The sequence below is a fragment of the Centruroides sculpturatus genome, unplaced genomic scaffold (assembly GCF_000671375.1).
Source record: "Centruroides sculpturatus isolate CEXI.00-Female unplaced genomic scaffold, Cexi_2.0 scaffold9, whole genome shotgun sequence".
Lineage (NCBI taxonomy): Eukaryota > Metazoa > Arthropoda > Arachnida > Scorpiones > Buthidae > Centruroides > Centruroides sculpturatus.
In genome coordinates, this window is record NW_019384576.1 from 84,948 (window position 1) to 109,593 (window position 24,646).

At 29.1% G+C, this 24,646-nt stretch overlaps 1 protein-coding gene across 1 annotated transcript; it reads right to left on the minus strand.

The window, feature by feature from the left end:
- Positions 1–2,331: 2,331 nt before the first annotated feature.
- LOC111624357 lies at positions 2,332–24,084 on the minus strand. The gene is made up of 5 exons (XM_023367185.1): positions 24,036–24,084; positions 9,166–9,354; positions 9,010–9,092; positions 7,358–7,403; positions 2,332–2,428 (listed from the first exon to the last, which is right to left on the minus strand). Exons 2-5 carry the CDS (start codon positions 9,276–9,278, stop codon positions 2,332–2,334), a joined length of 339 nt encoding a protein of 112 aa, XP_023222953.1. The 5' UTR covers positions 9,279–9,354; positions 24,036–24,084.
- Positions 24,085–24,646: the final 562 nt, after the last annotated feature.

Sequence of the window (24,646 nt, forward strand, 5' to 3'; positions counted from 1 at the left end):
AAATTACTTACAAAAATATTAAAATGGAATAATCAATCATAATAATTTGAAAAGTTTATTTTATGTTGTATAATTTGTTATTCAGTATTTTTTGTCATTGTCAATTACAGTGGGCGATTGGTTAACAAACAAATTGGATAACAAACACTTTTGTGAAAGATTTTTATGTTCAGACAACGAACACATGTTCGGATAACAAACACCTCAAAGAACAAACAGGAGAGGAAGCAATGTAAAATAATGAATACCGATTGGTCTTCCCTTGTCTTCAGGCAACAATGTGAAACTTTTCGGAGTGTGGGAGACATCAACATCGACTCTGAACCCAGTTTAAATTGATCAAATAGTATTCCTCCAAACTTTGAAACTCTCTCTCTTGTATTCCAGTCTTTTATTTTTCTGACAGAAACAATTCTTTTATAGTATTTGTGAGACTGTCGGGTGGACACTCATTTAAGTTTTTGTGTCAGTTTTTATTTTTGAAAGGTGAGAGTATAATAGTGTGAGCTGCCGGGGGTTGGGAATTCCTCTCCTTTCCGACAGTTGGTCAGTGATCTACTTTCTTGTCAAGGATGGTATTTATGTTCAGTTACGCGTTACATGAGTGGAGGAGAGTCAGAGGGGTCGACGATAAGATGTTGGCTAAGTCGAGTAAAGACACTATTTAAAAACAAAACAAGAGTTTATTACAATCATCTACGAAAAAATTACAAACCTAATTACTCTAAGTTCTGTTATAACAACCTATCCTGCTACTGCGCGGATGGCAGAGAGAGAGTTTACAAATATGCGTTCATACCTCTTTGCATATATCAGTGGGATATTCTTCCGTAATATCGTCCAAATGGATTCGGGGTGTGGCACAAGGTTCTATGGTGGGGTAGGCCTGCGATGGGGAAGACGATGTCCAATTTCGACGTTTCGACTCACGATCAGTGATTCCCGAGAGGGGAAGGAGGAGGGCTTTTATATCTTTTGTGGTGGGAAAATTAGTCAGGTGATCAATGGTTTTAGCAGGTGTGAGGTTAAAGGTGGTGTTAGAATGACAACAATATGATGAATTTTGCATGTAAGTGTAAACTATGCACGGATTCCTCGTGAGAATGTTTATATTAAGACATAAAATTCCCACGGCCTCTATATTTCAATTTTGTAGGTAAGGAATAAATTTATTTTATAAAATTAACTAAATTTTGACTCTCACAATAGCAAAGGTAGAGAGTAGGAAGAAGATTCCCGATGTCACTAAGCAGTATGGCTTGAACAGATGTATAGTAGGCCACAGTTCAATCTTATCAAAGAAAGATACTGTATAATCAAGAAGACTCAAGCAGCTTAAGGAGTAACAAAAATCACATCTGAGAAATAAAGAACATTGAAGAGCTCATAATGGAACCTAAAACTGATCTGACAATAGAAGAATGCCAAGAACTCTTGAATGAAGAACATCAAGAAAGTCGGCGAGATATGTTTTCTTATGAAAAAGAGGATTAATGCTGATATCTGCTATTAAAGATCTTTTGAAGAAGTAGGAGGATATCAGAACAATGGTCTTAGAATGGCATTCAAACCAGGTTGAGGTTAATAGGCTTAGGGATCTCTATAATTACAATGCTATTAATTACGTCTAAAAAATTCTGAAGGAGAGAGAAAAGCGATCGACATTAGACGGATTCTTTAACCCCCACAAACGGAAAAAAACATGACTAATAAAAATGCAAGACTGTGTATATATGTGTATAAGACTGTGTATTATATATAAATAAATGTAGTAAGAAAGTATATATTTTTTTATTTTTGATGGTCTCCAGAACAAATTAATCAAATTCCCATAAAAACCTATGGTAAATTGATAATCGGTTAATAAATAATTCGGATAGTAAACAAAGTCTTGGAACAGATTATGTTCGTTAAACAATCACCCACTGTATTATATTTTTATACAGTAAAGTCTTTTAAGTCATTCAGTTGTATTTTTTAATTTGATATACAATACAGCTTGAACCTCACACCAAATATCATATAAAAAGAAGTTTAAGCACACTGAGTGCAGCATTAATACTGCTTACAATGAATTTATGTTCATCATCCTCAGACAACCAAAAATTTAAAAATATAATACAATGTTCTAATGTAAATGGTTAATTTTCATTTGTTTTGTATTATTTTAAAAATAATTTATTCTCATATTGATCTATTTTAATAGGAAAAATAAATAAATAAAATAAAAATTAATTAATTAATTTTCAAAACAGTTTTTAATTTTGTGAATATTCAAATTAAAATTCAAATAATTCATTGGATAAATAAAAATCATTTCTACAATTAAAATCATATATTGCTTACTGAATATGGATGATGAGATTGTATATTGGAACAGCCTTTAGCTTTATTTTCCTCATTATCGATGTTAATAACACGAAAAACTCTACAAAATACATTAAAAATAATTATATTGAAAATTTTATACATATATATCAAAATAAATGATAAAATTTTTTAAAATGAACAATAACTTCAAATTGTCAAAGAGAAAAGAAAAATGCTTTTTTAATTAGCACTATTTTTGTTCTTATTGTTTTTTATGTTTTGATAAAAGCATTTTTCTCTAAGAAATTTTTAAATGCACAATTTCCAATTTCTTTGGCACAATATAATTTTTCTTTTGAATTCAGCATCATATGTAAACTGTTTTTCCATTATTAATGAATATGAATAATAAAAAATTTAAAATTCAATTCTAAACAGCTGCTATCAAATAGTGGTTTTTTTTCAGTGGTATTGCTATCAGCAATCATAATACTATTCGCATGCGTAGAACATAAAGCAAAGACCCAATAGTTGGAAGGGGGAAATTGACAGAAATAAGAAGTTAAAATATTTGCTTTGAATTTAAGCTGCACCCTGATTTTATGCCTTAAAAACTGGAATAAAAAATGCAGCTTAAATGTGAAGTAATAAGGTAAATTTAAAATGTAAACAATTAGTAGAAATTATTGTAACTGCCTTGTGTGTTTAACATCTTTAAAAATGCAATAACATGAACTAATTTGTTTGATAGCTTTTGGAATATTCACACACATTATTTCAGGAGAACAGGATAAACTATTATAATTTGAATAACCCCCTTTTTTTATGCAACAGAACTAAGATAATATTTTTATTGTAATCTACACAATGAATATATGAAAAATTAAAAAAAAATAAAAAGAATAATAATATCATAACTGAGGTGAGCAAAAATGAAAAGGTTCCACCCAATTTCAGATTTCTATTCAGTTATATTACTTCCGAGTGTCCACAACACCTCCAGAGATGGTGTGACCCTATTATAAATGGAAAAGCCATAAATGCAAATATAGGATTTGCACCTCAGTTGTGTTAAAATCACTGCAACTCTCCAAAAGTCCTATTTATGGCATACACTTGAGACTTTTTGAAGTTCATATTCAGCTCTTTATGGTAATAAGAAAGTCAACTGGCCTTTTTTTACAATCCTACAATATAATTGGTTTCAAAACTTGACAATTTCATTATCCAGTAAAACCATTCAACATGGAAAACCTTTTTGTCACCTGTCTATATCACCAAATCATCTTAAGTCACAATAGCAGTGCAACTTTCAGGATTCCAAGTGCCACCTATAAGAAATATATTGAGTACTTGGGACCTTTTGTGCAATGCTGACTTTCTGATGCCTATATCTAAAAACCCTTCATTCTGTTATCAACTTAACTGCCATGGATCAATCTGGCTTAATGTAATGCCTTACAGTCACAAATTGTCACAGCTGTAACATGTAAAAGCTGAGACTTGTTTTTTGTGTGTCCTGTAAATCCAGCTCTTGGTGTTTAGGACTTTTGGCTTGTTGTACACCCCAAATATAACAAAAATATGTAACTCAAATAATTTAAAACTAAAAATAAGATAAAAATAAAAATAAATTTGCAGATAAAGTCTGTTTAATCAGGAACCACTGTTTATTTACTTTTAGTGTTCTGTAATATAAATTTTAATTTTGATGATTAAGTAGTCTACAAAGAAAAGTCGGTCGTCAAAAGTTTGTATTCTGGAACACTAAACATGAATAAATGGTGGTTCATTTTTTAACAGACTTTATCTTCAAATTTATTTTTAAACGTAATTGCCATCTGACAGAATTCTACAATAAAAACAAGATATTTATACAAATTTGTAATAATATATAAATAAAACTATTAAAAGTATATTGCAATTTATTATTAAAATTTGTGTAAAATTCTTTGAAGTAGATCACAATGTCAAAATAAATTACATTTATAATTGTAATTAAGATCAGACTAAGATCAGAGAGCTTCTATAACCAATCTCAATGATTTTCAATATTGAAATTACTTACAATTTAAACATAAGACTAATAATTCAATTCAGCTCAATAAAATCCTCTTGTGATACATATCTATTTAGTTCTGTATCAGATTTATGCCTGTTTATAGGTTGAATATTTTATTTTAGTTGATTTTCTAATTATGATTTCTATATACAATAAATACTTCAGAAAGTAAATAAGAATATAAAAGAAAAATAAACTTACAAACGAAAGACAGTTGCATTTGAACAAAATGTGAAAATTTAAAACATTCCATAATATATAATTTAAATGCTTATACTAACTTATACAATAATTTGTTTGTAAGTTTATCCTGAAAAAGTTTGGTTAAATACAGCTGAAATGTTAAAGATTAAAGTAATTAATGCAATTTTTAAGATATTTTTGGAGTGCTTTATTACCACTGATTATTTGGAAATTTTGCTCTAATTATTTTATTACTGTTGTTGTGGTTTCCTTTTAGATTTAAAGTTGAAGGATTCTAAATAAGTTGTACAGGCATACCTTCCTTTAAACAGTTAGCTGAGAGAAATTGTGCTAATACAATACTTTTCAATAATCTTCATGTTTATAATTCTCAGATCTTAAGGATATTTTAAGGTTGCAATGCAATAATGCAGCATTTTTTAAAATTTATTTTTACTTTTGCACTTTTCTTGAGACCTTGCACCACTATTGTGCACCTAAAAATAATAGTGTAAATATGTTTCTGGCCATAATTAATCATCCTATTTTATACTACAATTAATAATTTTCTAATTATTACTTGTAGCATAAAACAGCATGCTTAATTCCAGGAATCGTTTGGTTTAGTATTAATGCATCAGTCTTTGTGATGTTTTTATATATATATATATATGTTTTTCAGTTCTTTTTATATGCTGATAAGTGAAAAAAAAATTGTGATTCATTTTATTTTATGACAATCATCTAGAACCTAACCTTTTAAACTATGCTGTGCTCTAGATTCTCATTTCTTACTAGAAACTATTTATAATATGTAATGTGTATAAATAACAAAGTATCATTTTTAACTTTTTTTTATTAATTTTGAATTGGTATATTAAATATCTTAATACCAATTTTCCTGAGATAAATACAAGATTTTATAGCAGATATGATCCATGTGTATCCATATCTATTTGTAAGCGATGATAGCTAAAGGATGACTGAGAATAAAATCAGAATCATGTGAAGTTGTCTAAACATGCAAGAATCAAAACTTCAAATCAGCACAACAAATTGCAACTTGCAAAAGTTTAGTAATGACATTATTTAATTCATCACTTTCAAAACACATTTTATCTTAAATAAAAGCTGTAATTTTTATTTAAAGTGCTATTGTCTGATTATACACTTGAAAAGTATTGTATTTGACAATTAAAGAAGCTTGTTTACATGAGTCACTGTGATGTTTGGTTGCCAAACATCACAGTGATTGATTCGACTAAAAACAATTTATTAAATCAGATCTATAATAGTTATGCAATGGTGCCTCATACTTTGAATTTAACACATTCTATAAGGTTGTTCAAACTCCAAATTGTTTAAAGTCTGAATCAATTTTTCCCATTAGAAATGATGGAAAGTGAATTAATCCATTACCAGACCCCAAACAGTACCAATTTTGAGAAACTTAAAACAGCAAATACACATAATTTAAGGTAAAAATAATACAATTAAATTATCGAATAATGATTTTGAACTACTCTAACGGCAAACAGCTTTGGAATATAACCAAAAAATGGAACTAAATACAGAGAATTCTATTCTATTTGTTTATTCTACCCCTTTGGAATGTACAACATCTGGTACTCATACCTAGTATGTCAGAGCGACATCCAGAATGTTGTCTTGCAGTATTTCTGAACACCAGCAATCTATCAGGGCAGGCAAGTGCGACACCGAGCTAGCAAGAATGATGTTGCAACACCAATACACCCCTTTGTGGGACCTGTGTGCTCAAACAGTGTGGTAACAAAAGCCTCGTGTATTTATGGGAGATGCTCCTTACCGACGTGCTAAATCCATGCAACACCCCACGCTGGATGTGCCTTCTTTGTGGGTCAACTTATATAATAGATTGACATATCATCACTAGCTCCACATTCTTGTAAAAAAATTTTGCACATGCACATTGCCACTGCGTGTGTATTATTCAAGTTCTGTGTATTTAGTTCCATTTTTTGGTTATATTCCAAAGCTGTTTGCTGTTAGAGTAGTACAATTAAATTCCCTAATAATAAATTAAAACACAAAAACCATAAATATTGTATAATAAAATGAAAATTGCATTTACTGCTGGTACACTGTCAACTTTAACATCTTAACATAGATGTGTGATTTAATTATAACAGTTGTGAAATTTAACATATAGATAATGTGAGATTATATTCTTTGTTTAGAATCTTACTTTAGACTTTTTACCTCACATTTTGTTTGAATAAAATCAAGTAATGTCTTGATGGATAAAAAGCATATTGAGCATATTATGCATTATAAGTTTTGGAAAAGATATAATACCATACAAACAATAAAAAAGAATTGTAATGTGTATAGGAAAAATGGTCCTAAACTTCAAATGTGTCAAATGTAATTTGAAAAGTTCCATTTGGGAAATTTTCAACTGAAGAATACAAAACATATGAGACATCCAAAAGTTGTCAATGAGAAAAATTGCAGGAAGAAATTGTTAAAAATCATTAAACATCACACAATACAGTATATATAACCAAACACACCAAAAATAAAATGAAAAAAGCACTGAAAACATACAAGCGTACACAAGAGTGAGAGCGAGAGATAACTCGGACATACAATAGATTGTGTTTATGATTCAAGTGCATTTTATCACTGTGTGTGCAGTTCAAACTTCAAAACATTGTTCAAACTCTGAAGAGAATTTTTTATCAAATTTTGCATTTGAAGTTAGATTTGTTCAAAGTACAAGATATAATATATTAAACAATTTTTATTACAAAAAGTTACCTTTCTTGATTTCCTGGAGAATTAAGACTTAGTGGAGAATTATTACCTATTAATAAACAAACAACAAAATCTTTTAAATTACAATTAATTATTTATTGTTACTCATTTTAGTTAATTCTTTGATATATAATAAATAGAAGTGAGGCCTTTACCATACCTTCAAAAAAATTAGCTTATTTTAAAATCAATAACAAAAATTCATTAATAAAATTTTTATTCATAGAAAGAGTTTTAGGTAGTAAAATAATATGAATATTTCACCTAAATTTTTATATCTGTTTTAATTTTTACTAAATACATTAACAAAATTTTTTTTATGCATTATACCAAATGTATGTTTAATGTCATATCTCAAGAGAAAATTTATTTTAATATTTTACTTATCAAGTTTTTTTCTTGATAAAAACTTTCCTGTTTACTATTTTTACAAATATTTATTTGTTTATTATACATTGATGTGACGGTCCAAAACCCTTTTGTTTTGGAGTAGTCTAATAAACTTTGTGATTAGGTAAAAAGGGAAAAAGAGGGACTTCTGCGGTCAATGACCGAGATGATCTCCTCGAAAAAAATCGTTAGTATATCAATAAACGAAATCTCCTCCATTTGTTTAAAGGTAATTCTATAGACGTTAATATCAACAAGACGGGAATAAGAGATGTTTTTACCCCCTCTTTGGTTGCACGTGACACGTGGTTACGGCAATAAATCGCCTCCTTCGTAGTCAAACGCGACGTTTGATATAAACAATATCTAGATAGTTGACCAGGTTAAAGAAATTATTGTCAGATGAATGTTAATTTATGGATGAGAGCCGTCAAACCTATAGAAATTTATATTATAAAATCATATCTTCTAGACACTGATAGCAATAAATTAAACAAACTTCTCTGTGTCAATTGTCAGTACAAGCTAGGTCTAGACATCAACACACGAACAGGTGTGCGTATAAATCATGAATGATGTCATAGTTCTCACCCCCTCAAAAATAGTATAAAGAGGGTTTGGACGCAGTCCACAGGCGGCCATCCCCAAAAGGCGGACATTCACAAGGCGGACATCGACTGCCACATCTACTGACCAATACCGCCATACTGCCGTGACGATCCAGGAACGTTTTTACCAACGACCCATATTATGGATCGGAAACTTAGAGGTATTTGTTTTTGGATATCTATTTGTATACTCTCTCTCTGTGAAATCTCTCTCTGCGAAATCACTCTCTCGTCTCATAACTTAGAGACTAGAGATTAGATGTTTCATAAGAAAGACGAATCATTGTCGCAATATAGAATAGAATTTTTGTAGATCTTCACCTTAGCCTTTGTTATGTACTATTTTATAGTTGTTTATTAAATGTGTTATTCTTGTTCAACCTGTGTATTCATTTGGGAACCTGTCAACTTACTCACTGACCTCCCCACTCAATTTTATTTTGCCCTCCTATAAAGCCATCCTCTGACAGAGCCGCCGGTAAGTGGGGACAACTAACCCCCTCAGTTCTCACATTGATGACCTTCATTAAAAAGTAAATAATTTATCAACACAGTATAATATAAGATAATTAGAACAATTATAAAAAGAAGAAAAATAACGAAATCTATTCAAATATTGTAAAACAGATTCATATATAAGAAACAAAGCTGTCTTACCTTGAACTGCATTGGAATAATGCGAGAATTTTATATTAGGAGAATCCGTAAAAGTCAAAATTCTTCTTGGTGTTTCCATAAAACTAAAATATATCTTAATGTTATTTTATTTACAAATATAAAGATTATTAAAGTTTAAAACAAAATGTAACTTACTTGAAAGTTGATAAATTACCAAGATTATTAGTCAAATTTGTAACTGGAGATACTTCATTTTCTTCATTTAATAACTTAAATGATGACAATCTATTTTCTTTCTCATAAGACATTTTTCTTTTTTATTCTTCAATGATTAAAAATACAATGAGTACGAAATTCAAAATTGTCCAAAATTAAATTTTCCAACTGAAATTTTTACACAGATTAGTAGGATGTAATAATATAATAATAATTCAGTAACTTATTAAAATTAAATATTTTACTACTATATTAATAATAGTAATATATTAATTAAACAAATGTATTTAATTATTTATACTTTCTAACTGAATTTGTTTTTGATTAATTAAATTATTTCAAATTAAATAATAATTAGCAATGGGACAATACCAAAGTTTCTCCCAACTCCAATTCTTTTAAATACTTTCTAAAGTTTATTTTATTTCAGAAAAATTCATGATTTACATTATGAGCATGTTACATTTATTAATTATAAACATCAATCTTAAGAATGAAAAATGATTGGAAAATCAAGAATCAATCTTTTGAAAGAAACGTAAAAATTTTCCATTTATATGTGGATATGCATGCTTTTATTATGTACTTCAAAAATAAATTTGTAATCTTACTTCAGATAATATAAGTTAACAAGTCAGAAGGCCCAGTGCAGGCATCGGGGCATACTAAATTACAAATAAAAATAATAATATACTGAATATTATACTGTAAAAATATAAAATAATTTATATTGTTAATTTAAATTAATTTAAATAATAGCTAGGGGTACCCTAGTGGCCATTTTTGGCATACAGTAATAGAAAGAGAATGCCCATTTTTTCAGCTTTATATAGTAGATATTGCAACACTGTCCCGAAAGAAATTACATCTAATTCCCCTTTACTCAACAAACTATCTCATCATGTCATGTAGGGTCACTATCTTTGGAAACTGCAAAAAAAATCACATCTTTAAAAAACCCAGCAATGAATTTAATAAAATAATAACATTTTCGACCAGCTTCACTGACCTTCTTCAGTTACAACAGAACAGAAAAATAGAAAGTGAATACAAAAGTTTAAAAAACAATATCTNGAAAACGTAGTTGAGATTAATAAAATACATAACCTCAGAAATAAAATAAAAATAAAAAGTAAAAATAAATGAATAAATATCTCTTAATTTCATTGTTTTTAAATTTTTGTATTCACATTCTATTTTTCTGTTCTGTCATAACTGAAGACGATCAGTGAAGCTGGTCGAAAACGTTATTATTTTATTAAATTCATTGTTGGATTTTTTAAAGATGTGATTTTTTTATGCTCTATCTATTCTGTTAGTGCAAAATATTTGGAAACTGCTTCATTGGCCACTGCAATGACTAAAGGAAGTGAAGGTAAATGAGAAGATGCACTTTTTTCATGCTTCTTGCAATGAAAATGTCTTGTAAATGATTTAACTCCATTGTATTTGAGCAACAAAATGAGGTTTGGCAAATGATGCAACAAGTTGAACAAATATCACCATGAGTTAACCAATTTTTAAATTCATTCACTGGACTCACAAATATCTAGACCAGTGGTTCCCACAGTGGGTACTACTGCCACTCTGTAAGTAGTGAATAAATCTAGGGGAAAAAAGCAAGTGAGCAGCAAGGGAGTGCTCACTTGCTTTTTTTCCTAGGAGGTAGGGTACTGAATGGTGACCATAGGCAAAGGTTGAGGTCACAAACAACTTTTCCCTTTCCTGTTAAAATGAATAAGAAAAAACATTGCATTTAATGGTTTCCAGATGTCAAGAACAATGTTTTGTAAAAACACAAAGTGTGAGGTTCATAGAAAAGTTTTCCTAAGAATATTTTCAAGTCTCACACAAAGGAAAATGTGTTAAGGGTGCTACTTTTATGAAACTAAGTGGGTGATGGCTCGAAAAAGTTTGGGAATCACTGGTCTAGACCAACTCATCTTAAAAAATCAATTTTTAAAACTCAAAATGGCAGTAAACTTAGCACGAAGAAGTATTTTTACTCAGAATCACATTTGAAAATTTAATTATAGCATCACCTGTGAATCATAACAAAAACTTTCATAATTATAACGAGAAAGTTGTTTTATCAATATAAGTAAACATACTAAATATTAAAAATAATTAAATATAATACTTTTCAATTAAAATAAAATTTTGTTTACATTTTAAACTGTTTTGCCAACTGCTGGTCTCAATTTGAAACTAGATAGTCAGATAGTTCAATCAATGTTAACGCGTTTATAATTAAAATTTTTTAAAAAGCAGGCAAATATTTGTTTTAGTAAATATATTAAGACTTTTACAACTAGTTTTGGCAATTTTTGTGCATTCTTATCTAAGTACTACCAATTTTAACAAAGTTATAGTAGGTAGGCATAATTATAAATATACACATATACATAAAACAAAAAATATATTGTCAGAAATGAAGCAAATAAAAAAATCTTCCATGAATAGACATTTTAATCAGGTACACTGAAATACACAGATACAAAAGTAGTTTTTAAATCATTTGAACTCTGGCAACATGTTACACCATTAATTCTCCTTTTGAGAGATTTTAATTCTCATATTGCTGAAATAAAAGATTCTTGGTATAACGGTTCTAACAACCTGATTTTAAACACTCAAATTTCAAAGGATAAACGTAGTAATAAATTAAATACAAGTATGATAAATATAACAACAAATTTTAAAATATACATAATCAATGATCGCATAATATCTGATGATCATGCTGAATTTACTTGTGTAGAGAATAATGGAAGCTCTACTATTGATTTTACTATTTGTTCTGAATTTCTGCTGGATTTATGTGCAGACTTTAAAATATTAAATTATAATGCATTGGACCATTTTTCCATCTTTGCCAAATTTTTGATGAAAACAGAAAAAAAAGAAGAAAAGATAAGACAAATTCAATAATTATCAAAGAAAAATCTATAATTCCTCAAGATATCAAGAAGAGATAGAAAATAAATTTAACTGTATTTCTGACATAAATGAAACAAATTGTATTGAAACTTACATGTTCATCGAACAATTAATGAAGAAATATATACAAACTAAAAATGTGAAAAAACAAACTATTCAATTCAAAAAAACCTTGGTTTGATTTTGAATGCTATAAAATGAAATTGAAATGGAAGGAAGGGAAAAATGCACATAAGTGAAGTAGCCAATGAGCACATAGATTCTATAGAGAGCATACTTAAAACAAAAAGATCTAAAACTATTTAGAAAAATTCAAATAACCAAAACGTCATCAATTATAAAAAAGCTAAGCAAATCTGTAACAACTTACTTAAAGCAAAGAAAAAAAAATACTTTGTAAACTTGGAAACTACTCTAATAAATGATAAAGGAAAAAGTAAACATTTTTGGTCAACAATTCAAAAATCCTGGATTAACATTGATTCCAGCAATAAGTCTCCAAAAGTAAATTTTGAAACATGGTGAAATTTCTATTGATGATTTCCAAAAATCCCTTCTATTCAATTACCTTCAACTATAAAACCACTTCATAACGAATATCTAGACAATGGAAGAACTAAATGACTCAGTAGGATGCACAGTAATTCATCACCTGGAAGTGATCATATCCCAATTAAATTTCTTAAATTAATACCAAATTCAACCAAGGTCTAAATTACTTGATCTATTTAACAAAATATACAACACTCTTTTATATCCAAATTCATGGAATTCTGTTTGGCTCTATATGATATAATATACAAAAGGGGAGATAAACTCCTTCCTAATAATTACAGACCAATAGCTCTTTTACCTACTTTAAAAAAATCCTTATGGCAATTTTAGCAAAAAAAATTTCAATGATGGAACCAGTGAAATGGATTTGGAATCCAAATTTCAATATGTATACGTAAAAAGCAGAGGCACAGAACCTGCGACATTTTTGCTGCTATCAGTCATTAAACTTCACTTGTCTAAAAAACATAAGAAACTATTTACAGCTTTTATAGATATTGAAAAAGCTTTTGATATGGTCTATGTACCACTTTTTGTTCAAAATTTGAGAGAGAAAAGAGCAGGTAAAAGTTTTCCTACACAGTGCTCAAGTTGTTTTCAGACTATAATACTTTCATTCAAGGAAACAACATATCTCTTTATCTTCTTCATTTAAATGATCCCGTGGAATTCTACAGGGCAATCCGCTTTCTCCATACCTGTTTAATTTTTATCTGACTGGAATTGACAACTCTTTACAAACTCCACTGATGGCATCAAAATTGCAGGTAAATCTTTTCATTATATATTATTTGCAGATGACTTAGTTCTTATGGCACTGACAAAAATTTCTCTACAAAAGAAAATTAACCAACTTAACTTATTCTTTAAACCATTGCAACTATCACAATTAATCCCAATAAAACAAAAATAATGATTTCCAGAAATAATAAAATATCAGAAAAAGAAACCAAACTGTATTTAGAAACTTTACCCCTTCAATTAGTCAGAGATTGTTTATTTAGAAGTGACCTTTGAATCAAATGGAATTTTAAATCACAAGTTACAAAATTAAATAGCAAAATGAAAGCAACAATTGATAATTTATTTCTATATTCATCTTTTATGGGTAGGCGTTAGGCTCCAACACCTAACGCCTACCCTAATGTCAAATTACTTTATTCCAATCATTTAATTAGCCGTATTATAGCCCGATATTTAGGTGATCGTTTGGTAATTTATTATATACTATTCGGGCTTAGTGTTGTTATTTATATCTTTACCAAAGAGAAACTTCCAAAAAAAATTTGACTTTCATTTTGGACAATATTTTTTATCTTGTATTTTTCTTTGTATATCAATTTTTTTTGACAAATTAACTTTTTCATTGCCTTCCTACTATACCTATTTATTATTGCTTCTATAATATAATTTGGTCTTAAAACAGTCAATAGAAACACAATAGAAAAATAAAACTGAGATAAGAATCTAACTGCAACAAATTAGATGAGGATGCAAAACTGCAAAATATAATTAATAGGATTGTTCCAACTTATTATTTACTGGTTTAATTTCTTGGGGCAGGAATGTATGCATTGGTCAAGATGATTGGTATATTTTTTGCAAAATTCATATTTTAAAATTCTACAATATATTTGAGTTTAGTCAACAGTTGGTTGGAAATGAACTATTCTCATAGTAGCTGAAGCGAGAGAAACTATTTTGCAAACCAATTTATTATGTCATTTATTAATCAAATCGTTGTTTTTTTCATTTATTGTATTTAAATCTTTTCTTTAAAATGATTAAATTTAAATAAATTTTTGATAATTAACTAACAAAAGTAGAATTTGTTTGGCTGATTAAGATGTATGTTTCTTTATGTACAGGAAAGTTTTTCCAAGATAAATTCATTATATCCATTTTTTGATTCTCACCATCAATTTTAGAACAACTTTTAATAGAGAAATTTCAGATAAAAATATTCGAATAGCCAGTGATATACTGACACACCAGGATTCCTTATAAAAGGAATTCTAGTGTGACAGGTCGGAGTCGGAGTCACACATCTCAAATTTGCCAGAGTCAGACTATTTGTTTACAGATTCCACCACACTGCAAAGTAGCCTGACATAATTTTTTACCTATTTGCGATTTTTGAGTGAAGAATGTGAAGTATTTTTATTTCATGAATAAACACCAAATGAAAAACAATGACCAAAATAAAAAACTGAAAAGTTAAGCAAATAGAACAAGACAAAAATTATAAGTTTGGCATGATTCAAATTTTATATCATTTTGCTTGTATTTGTTATTTTCAAAGCAACTGAGATTTCATGGTATTCAATTATTTTAAAATTATTTATGATACATTAAATTCCCAGAATAAATCTGTTACAATTGTACAAAAATATAATTATAATGAATTCATTCTGTATATCTAATTATTATACCTAATTTCATTATTCATTATTATACCTAATACATTATACATTATTATACCTAATACCTAATACATTATTACAAATTCATTATACCTAAGGTATCAACTTCAACAAGAACTAAGATATGAATAGTAGAATTACATATGGCACCCATTTAATGTGAAAAACACATTTCAAAAAAAGTACATTAAGCAAATTTCTGTATTAAGCAGGATAATGTGCTATTTTCATGCTAAGTACTCATTATTTTTTAACTTTTGTTCATTTCTATTTGTTATACTAACTTTTATTATTTTTTAAACATGGATATCTCTAAATTTTACAAATCTTTCATAAAAAATACTTAATGATTCAGAACAGAATATAATATTACAATTATTTTTTACAATAAAAAATCTAAAGTATTTTGCTTTTCCTATCTTCACTTTATCTGTAAAATTTGCTTATAGAGCTTCATTGATCACCACCTCTTTCTACATCATGAACTTGCAAAAAATCACAAACAACAATACATTTTTTAAAAATGTTAATGCATTTGTTATAAAATGAAAACATTTATTCTAAAACCTTTAGTATAACATTCTTTATGATTTATTATCTTTCTTCTTTTTCAAGAAAAACATTTAAATCTATATCTTTGAGCTATTCATTAGTGAGTGGCTCAAGAGATTTTAGTAACTGCCACATTACCCATAGTTATGGTGACCATATTTTTTGGGGGAAAATAAAGGACATATTGAAGAAAATTAAAAAACCTTATAAAATTCATAAGTTTATAACATTTATTACACATACATACACATTGTAAAAATTCAAATAACATTAATTTTGATACTTTTCAGTAGAATTAATTTTTTTTATTGAAAATAATTAAATTTAAATCAATTTTTGATAATTAACTAACAAAAGTGGAATTTGTTTGGCTGATTAAGATGTATGTTTCTTTATGTACAGGAAAGTTTTTCCAAGATAGATTCATTATATCCATTTTTTGATTCTCACCATCAATTTTAGAACAACTTTTAATAGAGAAATTTCAGATAAAAATATTCGAATAGCCAGTGATATACTGACACACCAGGATTCCTTATAAAAGGAATTCTAGTGTGACAGGTCGGAGTCGGAGTCACACATCTCAAATTTGCCAGAGTCAGACTATTTGTTTACAGATTCCACCACACTGCAAAGTAGCCTGACATAATTTTTTACCTATTTGCCTATTTGTGATTTTTGAGTGAAGAATGTGAAGTATTTTTATTTCATGAATAAACACCAAATGAAAAACAATGACCAAAATAAAAAACTGAAAAGTTAAGCAAATAGAACAAGACAAAAATTATAAGTTTGGCATGATTCAAATTTTATATCATTTTGCTTGTATTTGTTATTTTCAAAGCAACTGAGATTTCATGGTATTCAATTATTTTAAAATTATTTATGATACATTAAATTCCCAGAATAAATCTGTTACAATTGTACAAAAATATAATTATAATGAATTCATTCTGTATATCTAATTATTATACCTAATTTCATTATTCATTATTATACCTAATACATTATACATTATTATACCTAATACCTAATACATTATTACAAATTCATTATACCTAAGGTATCAACTTCAACAAGAACTAAGATATGAATAGTAGAATTACATATGGCACCCATTTAATGTGAAAAACACATTTCAAAAAAAGTACATTAAGCAAATTTCTGTATTAAGCAGGATAATGTGCTATTTTCATGCTAAGTACTCATTATTTTTTAACTTTTGTTCATTTCTATTTGTTATACTAACTTTTATTATTTTTTAAACATGGATATCTCTAAATTTTACAAATCTTTCATAAAAAATACTTAATGATTCAGAACAGAATATAATATTACAATTATTTTTTACAATAAAAAATCTAAAGTATTTTGCTTTTCCTATCTTCACTTTATCTGTAAAATTTGCTTATAGAGCTTCATTGATCACCACCTCTTTCTACATCATGAACTTGCAAAAAATCACAAACAACAATACATTTTTTAAAAATGTTAATGCATTTGTTATAAAATGAAAACATTTATTCTAAAACCTTTAGTATAACATTCTTTATGATTTATTATCTTTCTTCTTTTTCAAGAAAAACATTTAAATCTATATCTTTGAGCTATTCATTAGTGAGTGGCTCAAGAGATTTTAGTAACTGCCACATTACCCATAGTTATGGTGACCATATTTTTTGGGGGAAAATAAAGGACATATTGAAGAAAATTAAAAAACCTTATAAAATTCATAAGTTTATAACATTTATTACACATACATACACATTGTAAAAATTCAAATAACATTAATTTTGATACTTTTCAGTAGAATTAATTTTTTTTAATAGCACTGGTTCACGCTTTAAAAAGTCATAAAATTCTATACAGTTCATTTGAAAGTTGTATTTGACAGAAATAATGTGCTTACTTTTAACTGGGTTTTTTCATTCGTCCACATATTATTCACCAATGAAAATATTCGTTCGACGATGCATTAGATCCAGGGAGACAAAGAAAATTCTACGATTTTACAAATGTTTTTGAAAGCAATTTTTTGCTGTAAAATGTTCAAAAATCTCAACCCACTTTTGATGGCAGGGCTTGTTATTCTGTCGCCATTCGTCGATCTTTTCGTTTGTGACATATTTTTTTACACACAAAACTTCATCAAATAATTCACTGTCGAGTATATTTACAGACCAATGATTCGAAATAAAAATCTAGCTTTCCTCTACCTTCACCCACAAAGGGATTTTGAGTAATGTGACCCATTCAAACACCTCTATTTCAATAAAACACATGTCCCAATTATTTAGCACATTAACAGTAAATATGTCACATGCTCGAGCCCCCGAAGATTGTCGACAAGTGTCGACGAATGCTCACCAACGCTCCAAGTGTATCATCCACCAACCAGAAAGTTAAAAAACTATCACAAAAATCCCCATAAGAGTGTCCGCCCCTTGGTACTGTCAAAGGGCCGTTCGGTTGGCGACACACTGCACTACCGCGCTCTATGTAGCAACGTATGGACATGATGACAACACTGATCGCGATGGCGTACACGAAACTAACTTGTTCAATATATTATTAAAAAAGTTTTTAAACTTTGCATTGAATTTACAAAATAAAGGACAAAATGCCTATTTTATAAAATAAATAAAGTTAGAGGACAGAGCAGTGAAATAAAGGACTGTCCTCTTAAATAAAGGACGTATGGTCACCATACCCATAGTTGTGCATTCACTGTTGTACTGTTTTTCAGTACAACAGTTTTTCTACTATCCTCTACAGTGTAGCAGGTTTTGAATTAATAAAAGAAATAAAACTACACTTTTTAAATTCTTGAAAAAAGTTTATATTATTTAATTTACAGTAATTAACTCTTCAACCCATGGATGAAAAAATATTTCGTTATCACATGGGTTAGGTCTGAGAGACCATAATTATAATTTCAAAGCATTAGAAGTTAAAAAATATTAAATCATCATACAATTAGTATTTATTTTTATTAATTACAGTTATTATAAAAACAATCATCACAATATTTATAATTGTATTCAGAAAAATTTTTTGATAATCAACACAACACATTCTAACATGTTAGAACAGCCTGATGATGGTAGTTTAGATCACTGAAAACATTTGTTCTCCATGTTCTCCATACAAACTAGCAGATATTTGCTGTAGAATGGATACATAATTCATTGTGTTAGAATGTTCTAAATAAATATACCTACTACACTAGATATATTTGTTTTAAACAATCTAACATGAGATGATAAATCATTCTCAAATAAACTAAAAATTTTGATTTTGCAACTTTATAATAATCTATATGTCTTTCATCATGTTTTAATGCATTAAAAGATTTATTGTTCCAAGTGATTCTTAAATCTTAAAAGTATCAACAACTCTTATTAGAATTAGCACACAATACCTGTTATTAATCATTTTTCAAATTTAATAATGAAATGTACTGTACATACAATAAAGAAGGGTACCAATGGGTAACTCTATAGCTGACATCTTAAGAGAAAAGTAATACATAAACTAAAACAAAAAATAATTGTGAAATTCAACAAAAATTACATGTTATCCATGATATATAAATGACATTGTTAAAGTATAACAGAAGAAACCAAACATAAGTTATTTTTGGCAAAATGATACAGACTGTATTTATTTTTATATAAGTAAGGTCTTAAACTTGAATGTGCATTTCATAGATCCAGACATTACCTTAAAGCATAGTAAATGAATATATATCGCAGAGATAATTTCCTGTGAAACTTTTACAACTTTGTAGCTACTTCTCTTTCCTAGAAACAAGTAGCAACAGTATGGGATAGAGGGATACAGACACTGTATGTTATCCTGTTATAAATTTGTCCACAATTATTGCAACTACTGCTCAGAGACATAGCTACCGTGGAGATAAGGTGCACGAATCATGAGGGTGCAAGTTAGAAATGGTGAAATAAAAACATGTAAAATCATTTGTAAAAAATTTTGTATTTAATAATTAATCAATTAACTATTAGATTTGAATCCGTTCAACAATTATGTACACTTTTTAAGTGCTTATCACTTGCATATCTTGTGGCATCATCTGATAAAAATATTCTGGAAGGATCAGAATTGTTACAATCAACATATCCATCCAACATTTTGCTTAGTTTTGGACCTCAACTGCTTCGATTTAAAATGTGTTTTTATACTTAAGTAGGCTAAAAGAAATTACTTCTAAATGTGAAGTTGCTGAACTACTTTTAATTCACACCACAACCTCAAGTAGCTTCTCCAACATTACTGCAGCATGCCTCATTTTTTTTAACTTTATGGGTGACGACAGTGACAGCAGAACAAAGTTTTGCAAAACTAAAATTAATCAAAGCTTATTTAAGAAGCAGCATGTCACAACACTATCTTAGCTCTGGCTACTGTATCAATTGAAAAAACAATAGCTTGTCAATTTGATCTGGAGAAAGTGACTGACTGATTTGCAAATGAAAAAGCAAGAAAATAACAATTTTGAAGTTTTTTTTTATGTATTATTACATATTTGTCATGAAACTAAACTGCATACATTTTGTCAATACAATTAATATACTATGTAGTAAATATTATTAGGTACTCCATACTTAAAGAATTATATTTTGTCGTATTCTATTTATCCAGTAGATAAAAAATATATGAATATATCATATTTGTATTTATTAAATTGAATATCTTATTGTTGAAATGCCTTGAATCTCATATAAATTATTATTAAGTAAGGTTTTAAATTGAAATAATTAGATATATTTTTTTAAACTAAATGTTAAAAATAAATTTCACAAGACCTCTTCTGAGGATCAAGGGGGCGCACAGATTCTACTTGCTCCAGGGCACTGAACATGTAGCTAAGCCACTGCTACTGCTCCAGACTACTGACAATGGTATATGATCAAAATGGCATCCCATCTGGTCCCATTAGTGCTTGATGGGCAACAAATCTGGAGAAACTGGGCAAGCTAAGGAAGTGTAATATGATAAGTTACATTCTCAAGAATATGTCTATGTGACCAAGCATTATCTTGCTGGAAAATGGCTGTTTGCAGCCCTGCCGTAAAAGAAAGTACAAGGGTACAAAATTTCCTAAATGTATTACTGTGCCATTTATGTCCATCATACCACTAATAGAGATGATCAACTGTCATACAAGATGGCTCCCCAGAGCAGCATACCATCAAAGCAATGTGCTACTAAACAATTGAAGTCTTCATCAGTGGTTTTCCACACTAACATGGCAGTCATTTGTTCCTAAATATAACCAGAATTCATCACTAAAGACAATACGCTGCTACACTGTAGCAGTCCATGCTTCTTTCATTACACCACTGAAAACAAACCAAACAATGATGGGATGCTAATGGTAGAATATGTAGTGGTCACTGTGCATGCAAATTTTCTTCTGCTAGATTCCTATCTATGATATGTGAAGAGACAGGGTTCCTTAGCAATGCTTCCAGCTATTTTTGGATAATGGACAAAGATACAAAAATGACATTGTAGCTGTGCTATCTCACAATGAGATTATGACTCTTTTGGAAGTCTGGGACATCCAAGCCAGCCTGCCTGCCACATATACAGTTCACTGCATAAATGTTTGCATCTAATTCTAAGCAATTAGCATGAGCAGAAATTGAGTACATGCAGCCAAGGTCAGTTCTACCTATTATCAAAGCAGTTTGAAATGGACTGTTTTGTTCTGCAACATGTTGGGTGAGGAAAATGACTGATGGGAATCTTTCAGGGCTCTCTGCCAACAATACTAATTGCTGCTCGCTATTATAGCCTTGCGTGCATCACTCACGCAAGGCTATAATACACTTCATGACTAAAGTTTTTATTGTAATACAGTAAAACCTCGAAAACTCGGCCTAATGTGGACCGAAGGGTGGCCGAGTTTGTGAAAATGCTGGGTTATCAGGAATGGAGTTAAAAAAATAAGTACGAGTGTTTCCTCAGAAAATACTATACTGTACTTGTATGTATTGTTTACTTGAGAATATAACAGAGAATAAACTGCCCAAATACCCCTAAACAAAGGAAAAGTACGTCCTTTATGAAGGCATAGAGCCTTTACTACATGAAAATGAAAATTAATGAATACACTGTGTACAGTAATTTACCTGAAAAGACAGATCTCAGAAAAATACTTTATGAGATCTTTTATACTTTTATAAAGCTGTCTATAATGAAAATTAATTAACTAAGGATTTTTTTGCCCTGCCAGTGTGTGGCCGAGTTATCCGGAGTGCCGGGTTATCGAGAGCCGAGTTTTCGAGGTTCTACTGTATTGCAAAATTGCTGCCATCACAATGAAAATTTTTGTTTCATAAAAATATTTATTGGTGAAACTGATAAAATTCATGGAAATTTTTGCATATATCTACCTCATCCTTATACTATACTTTGTATGTTTTATAAATGAAATGATTAAACTTAATTTGATTACTGTAACTTTTGTAATTTACAGGGGAGTGACATTTGATATGTTTATTTCTTCCCTTTATCCAATCAAATTTCAAAAGAGTAAACATAGGAAACCTGAGAAGGAAAAAAATTACCTAAATAAATGATAAAATCATAATTTCTGGTATGCAATGGCCATAATTTCACAACCTTACAATAAAAACTCTAGCCATGTGCACATGGCATTGTGTGAGTGATGCATACAAGGCTATAATGGTAAGCAGCAATTAGTATTGTTGAAAGAGAGACCTAAAAAATGCCCGTCAATCATTTTCCTCACCTAACATGTTGTAGAACAAACCAGTCCATTTCAAACTGATTTGATAACAGGTAAAATTGACCTTGGCTGCATGTGCTCAACTTATACTCATGCTAATTGCTTAGAATTAAATGCAAACATTTATGCAGCAAACAGTACATGCCCTGATGTATTCATTGTCACCAACATCTCCTCAGTCAGATCAGAATAACCCATCTGGCATGCAATTTGGTGAAACAGCCTTCCTGCTATGATGATCTGATGATGTGACCTTTCTCAAGCACTGTTAGTAGAGCAAAATGTCTGATTTCACCAGACAGACATGGCTGGCATTCAAAGACCTTAAAACAACATGTGCATTGAAAATTCTGAACACTGTGCAATTTTTTTGCATGATACTGGGGTAATGATTTTTAAGGTACTGCGGTAACATTCCCTGGCATTCAATTGGACCAATCATCATTTACATATCTGTATGCTGAGATTTACAATTGGACAATTCTATCTGGGTGCATAACTTTCAATAAGCATATTCATTAGAATACTAACATTTTATCTGTTGTATATATTCTTAGTCTCAGATGATCCATGGACATACAAGATTACAACCTTCATAGCCCTCATAAAAAGAATATTCACACATTATATGAATATACAAGATACAGTAAAGTAAAAAAATTACAGTATCAGTATATCAAAGAAATGGCTATAAACCATGAATATAAAAATAGCCTTATTAAACCATATTCAAAACCATGGACCAAAAAAATAATATACAATGGAAAAAATAGAAAGCTTACACAAAAAATTAATGATCAAAATTTTAATATTGTATACAAATGCAACCTACAGTTTTCAGCCTAATAAGAAATTATAAATAACCACAAAATCAAAATAAAATAACTTTCCAGTTTACAACATCCCAATAAAAAAAAATACATGGAAAAGAAAAATGTCATATATCAAAGGCACTTAATGCAACAAGTAATGAAATCTGTGACATATAAGAAATGGAAGTTGTGCAATTATAGAATTGTCTGGTATATACTGTAACAGAGAATACATCCATTCTTGGTACTGTATTAACAAAATAAACAATAAATAAATGCTATGTAACAGCATTCTAAAATGTATTCATTCCATTGCCATTTAAGAGTTACTGCTGAGGATGTTCTTATAAAAGGACAAAAATATTTCTGATCAAAAACAATTTGTTTGGTTCCTGAAAATAGCATTTATTCATTGTTTATATATTGTATTGCAGTAAAGAGAAACAAGAATTTTTGAACCTTACTACATATGTATTAAACTTGATCTTGTGACAGACAGATGCTATCATTGCTAATCAAATAATGTTCAACTCTTTCTAATAAGTCTGATGAAATTAAAAGCTACTCTGTATATTAAGGCACTCATAGCCATAGGCTTATAGATTTGTGGCTGAAACAAGTTTAGTACAAAGAACAATGTTGGGTGAAGCATTAAACTTATGATATATGCCAAAAACTATACCTGGTCCCTAAGGAAGATGTGTAAGTTTAAAAGTGAAATAGTTATGGTGAAAAATTAAATGGTTTTTAGAGTCACATTAATTAATTAATTAATACAACAAACATTACCAGTATTCTTTAGATAAACTCAACCATATCAAAATTTGAAAAATAGAACAGATTTAGAACACTAAAATTGGAACAAAAGTATGAACATTTGAATCTGGTTCTAACTCACAGACTAATATAAGACAAAATAACACAAGTTCTGATATGGTTGAATTTACCATATGAAAACCATTAATTTTAGTTTAAAATGTTATTAATTAGATTTTGTGGAAAGTTGAAAGCATTGATTTGTTCTCAAAATAGACTTCTGTTGGAAAAAAGCATTCTAAAGTTTTAAAAATAACTTTTGATCACTTCTGAGAATGCAACTCTGAAAATATCAATAATTTCAACTTAAAAATCAAAATTTAAATGAGTTTAAACAAGTTTGAAAATCTTAAACCAGTCATTTATTCAGAAAGTTTCATTACTAAAGCCAACTACTACCATATGCTATCGGGCTATATAACGGCTAGAAAGTTTCATTGCTAAGCTTACGAACATTCCTTCAATTGCCGTATATCATCGGGCTGTAGTTTGGTAATAATAATTAATTAATTTATAATTATTATTACCAAATTAAAGCCCAACGATATAAGGCAACTGTGTTATTGCAATGTATCAGGTGTTGT

Excerpts from the sequence above, each read along its gene's own strand:
- LOC111624357 (XM_023367185.1), bottom strand. The coding sequence starts at position 9,278 with ATGTCTTATGAGAAAGAAAATAGATTGTCATCATTTAAGTTATTAAAT. Across the intron at positions 7,404-9,009 it reads TTATTCCAATGCAGTTCAAG|GTAATAATTCTCCACTAAGT; the intron begins GTAAGACAGCTT and ends GTTTATTAATAG. Across the intron at positions 2,429-7,357 it reads TCTCCAGGAAATCAAGAAAG|AGTTTTTCGTGTTATTAACA; the intron begins GTAACTTTTTGT and ends TGTATTTTGTAG.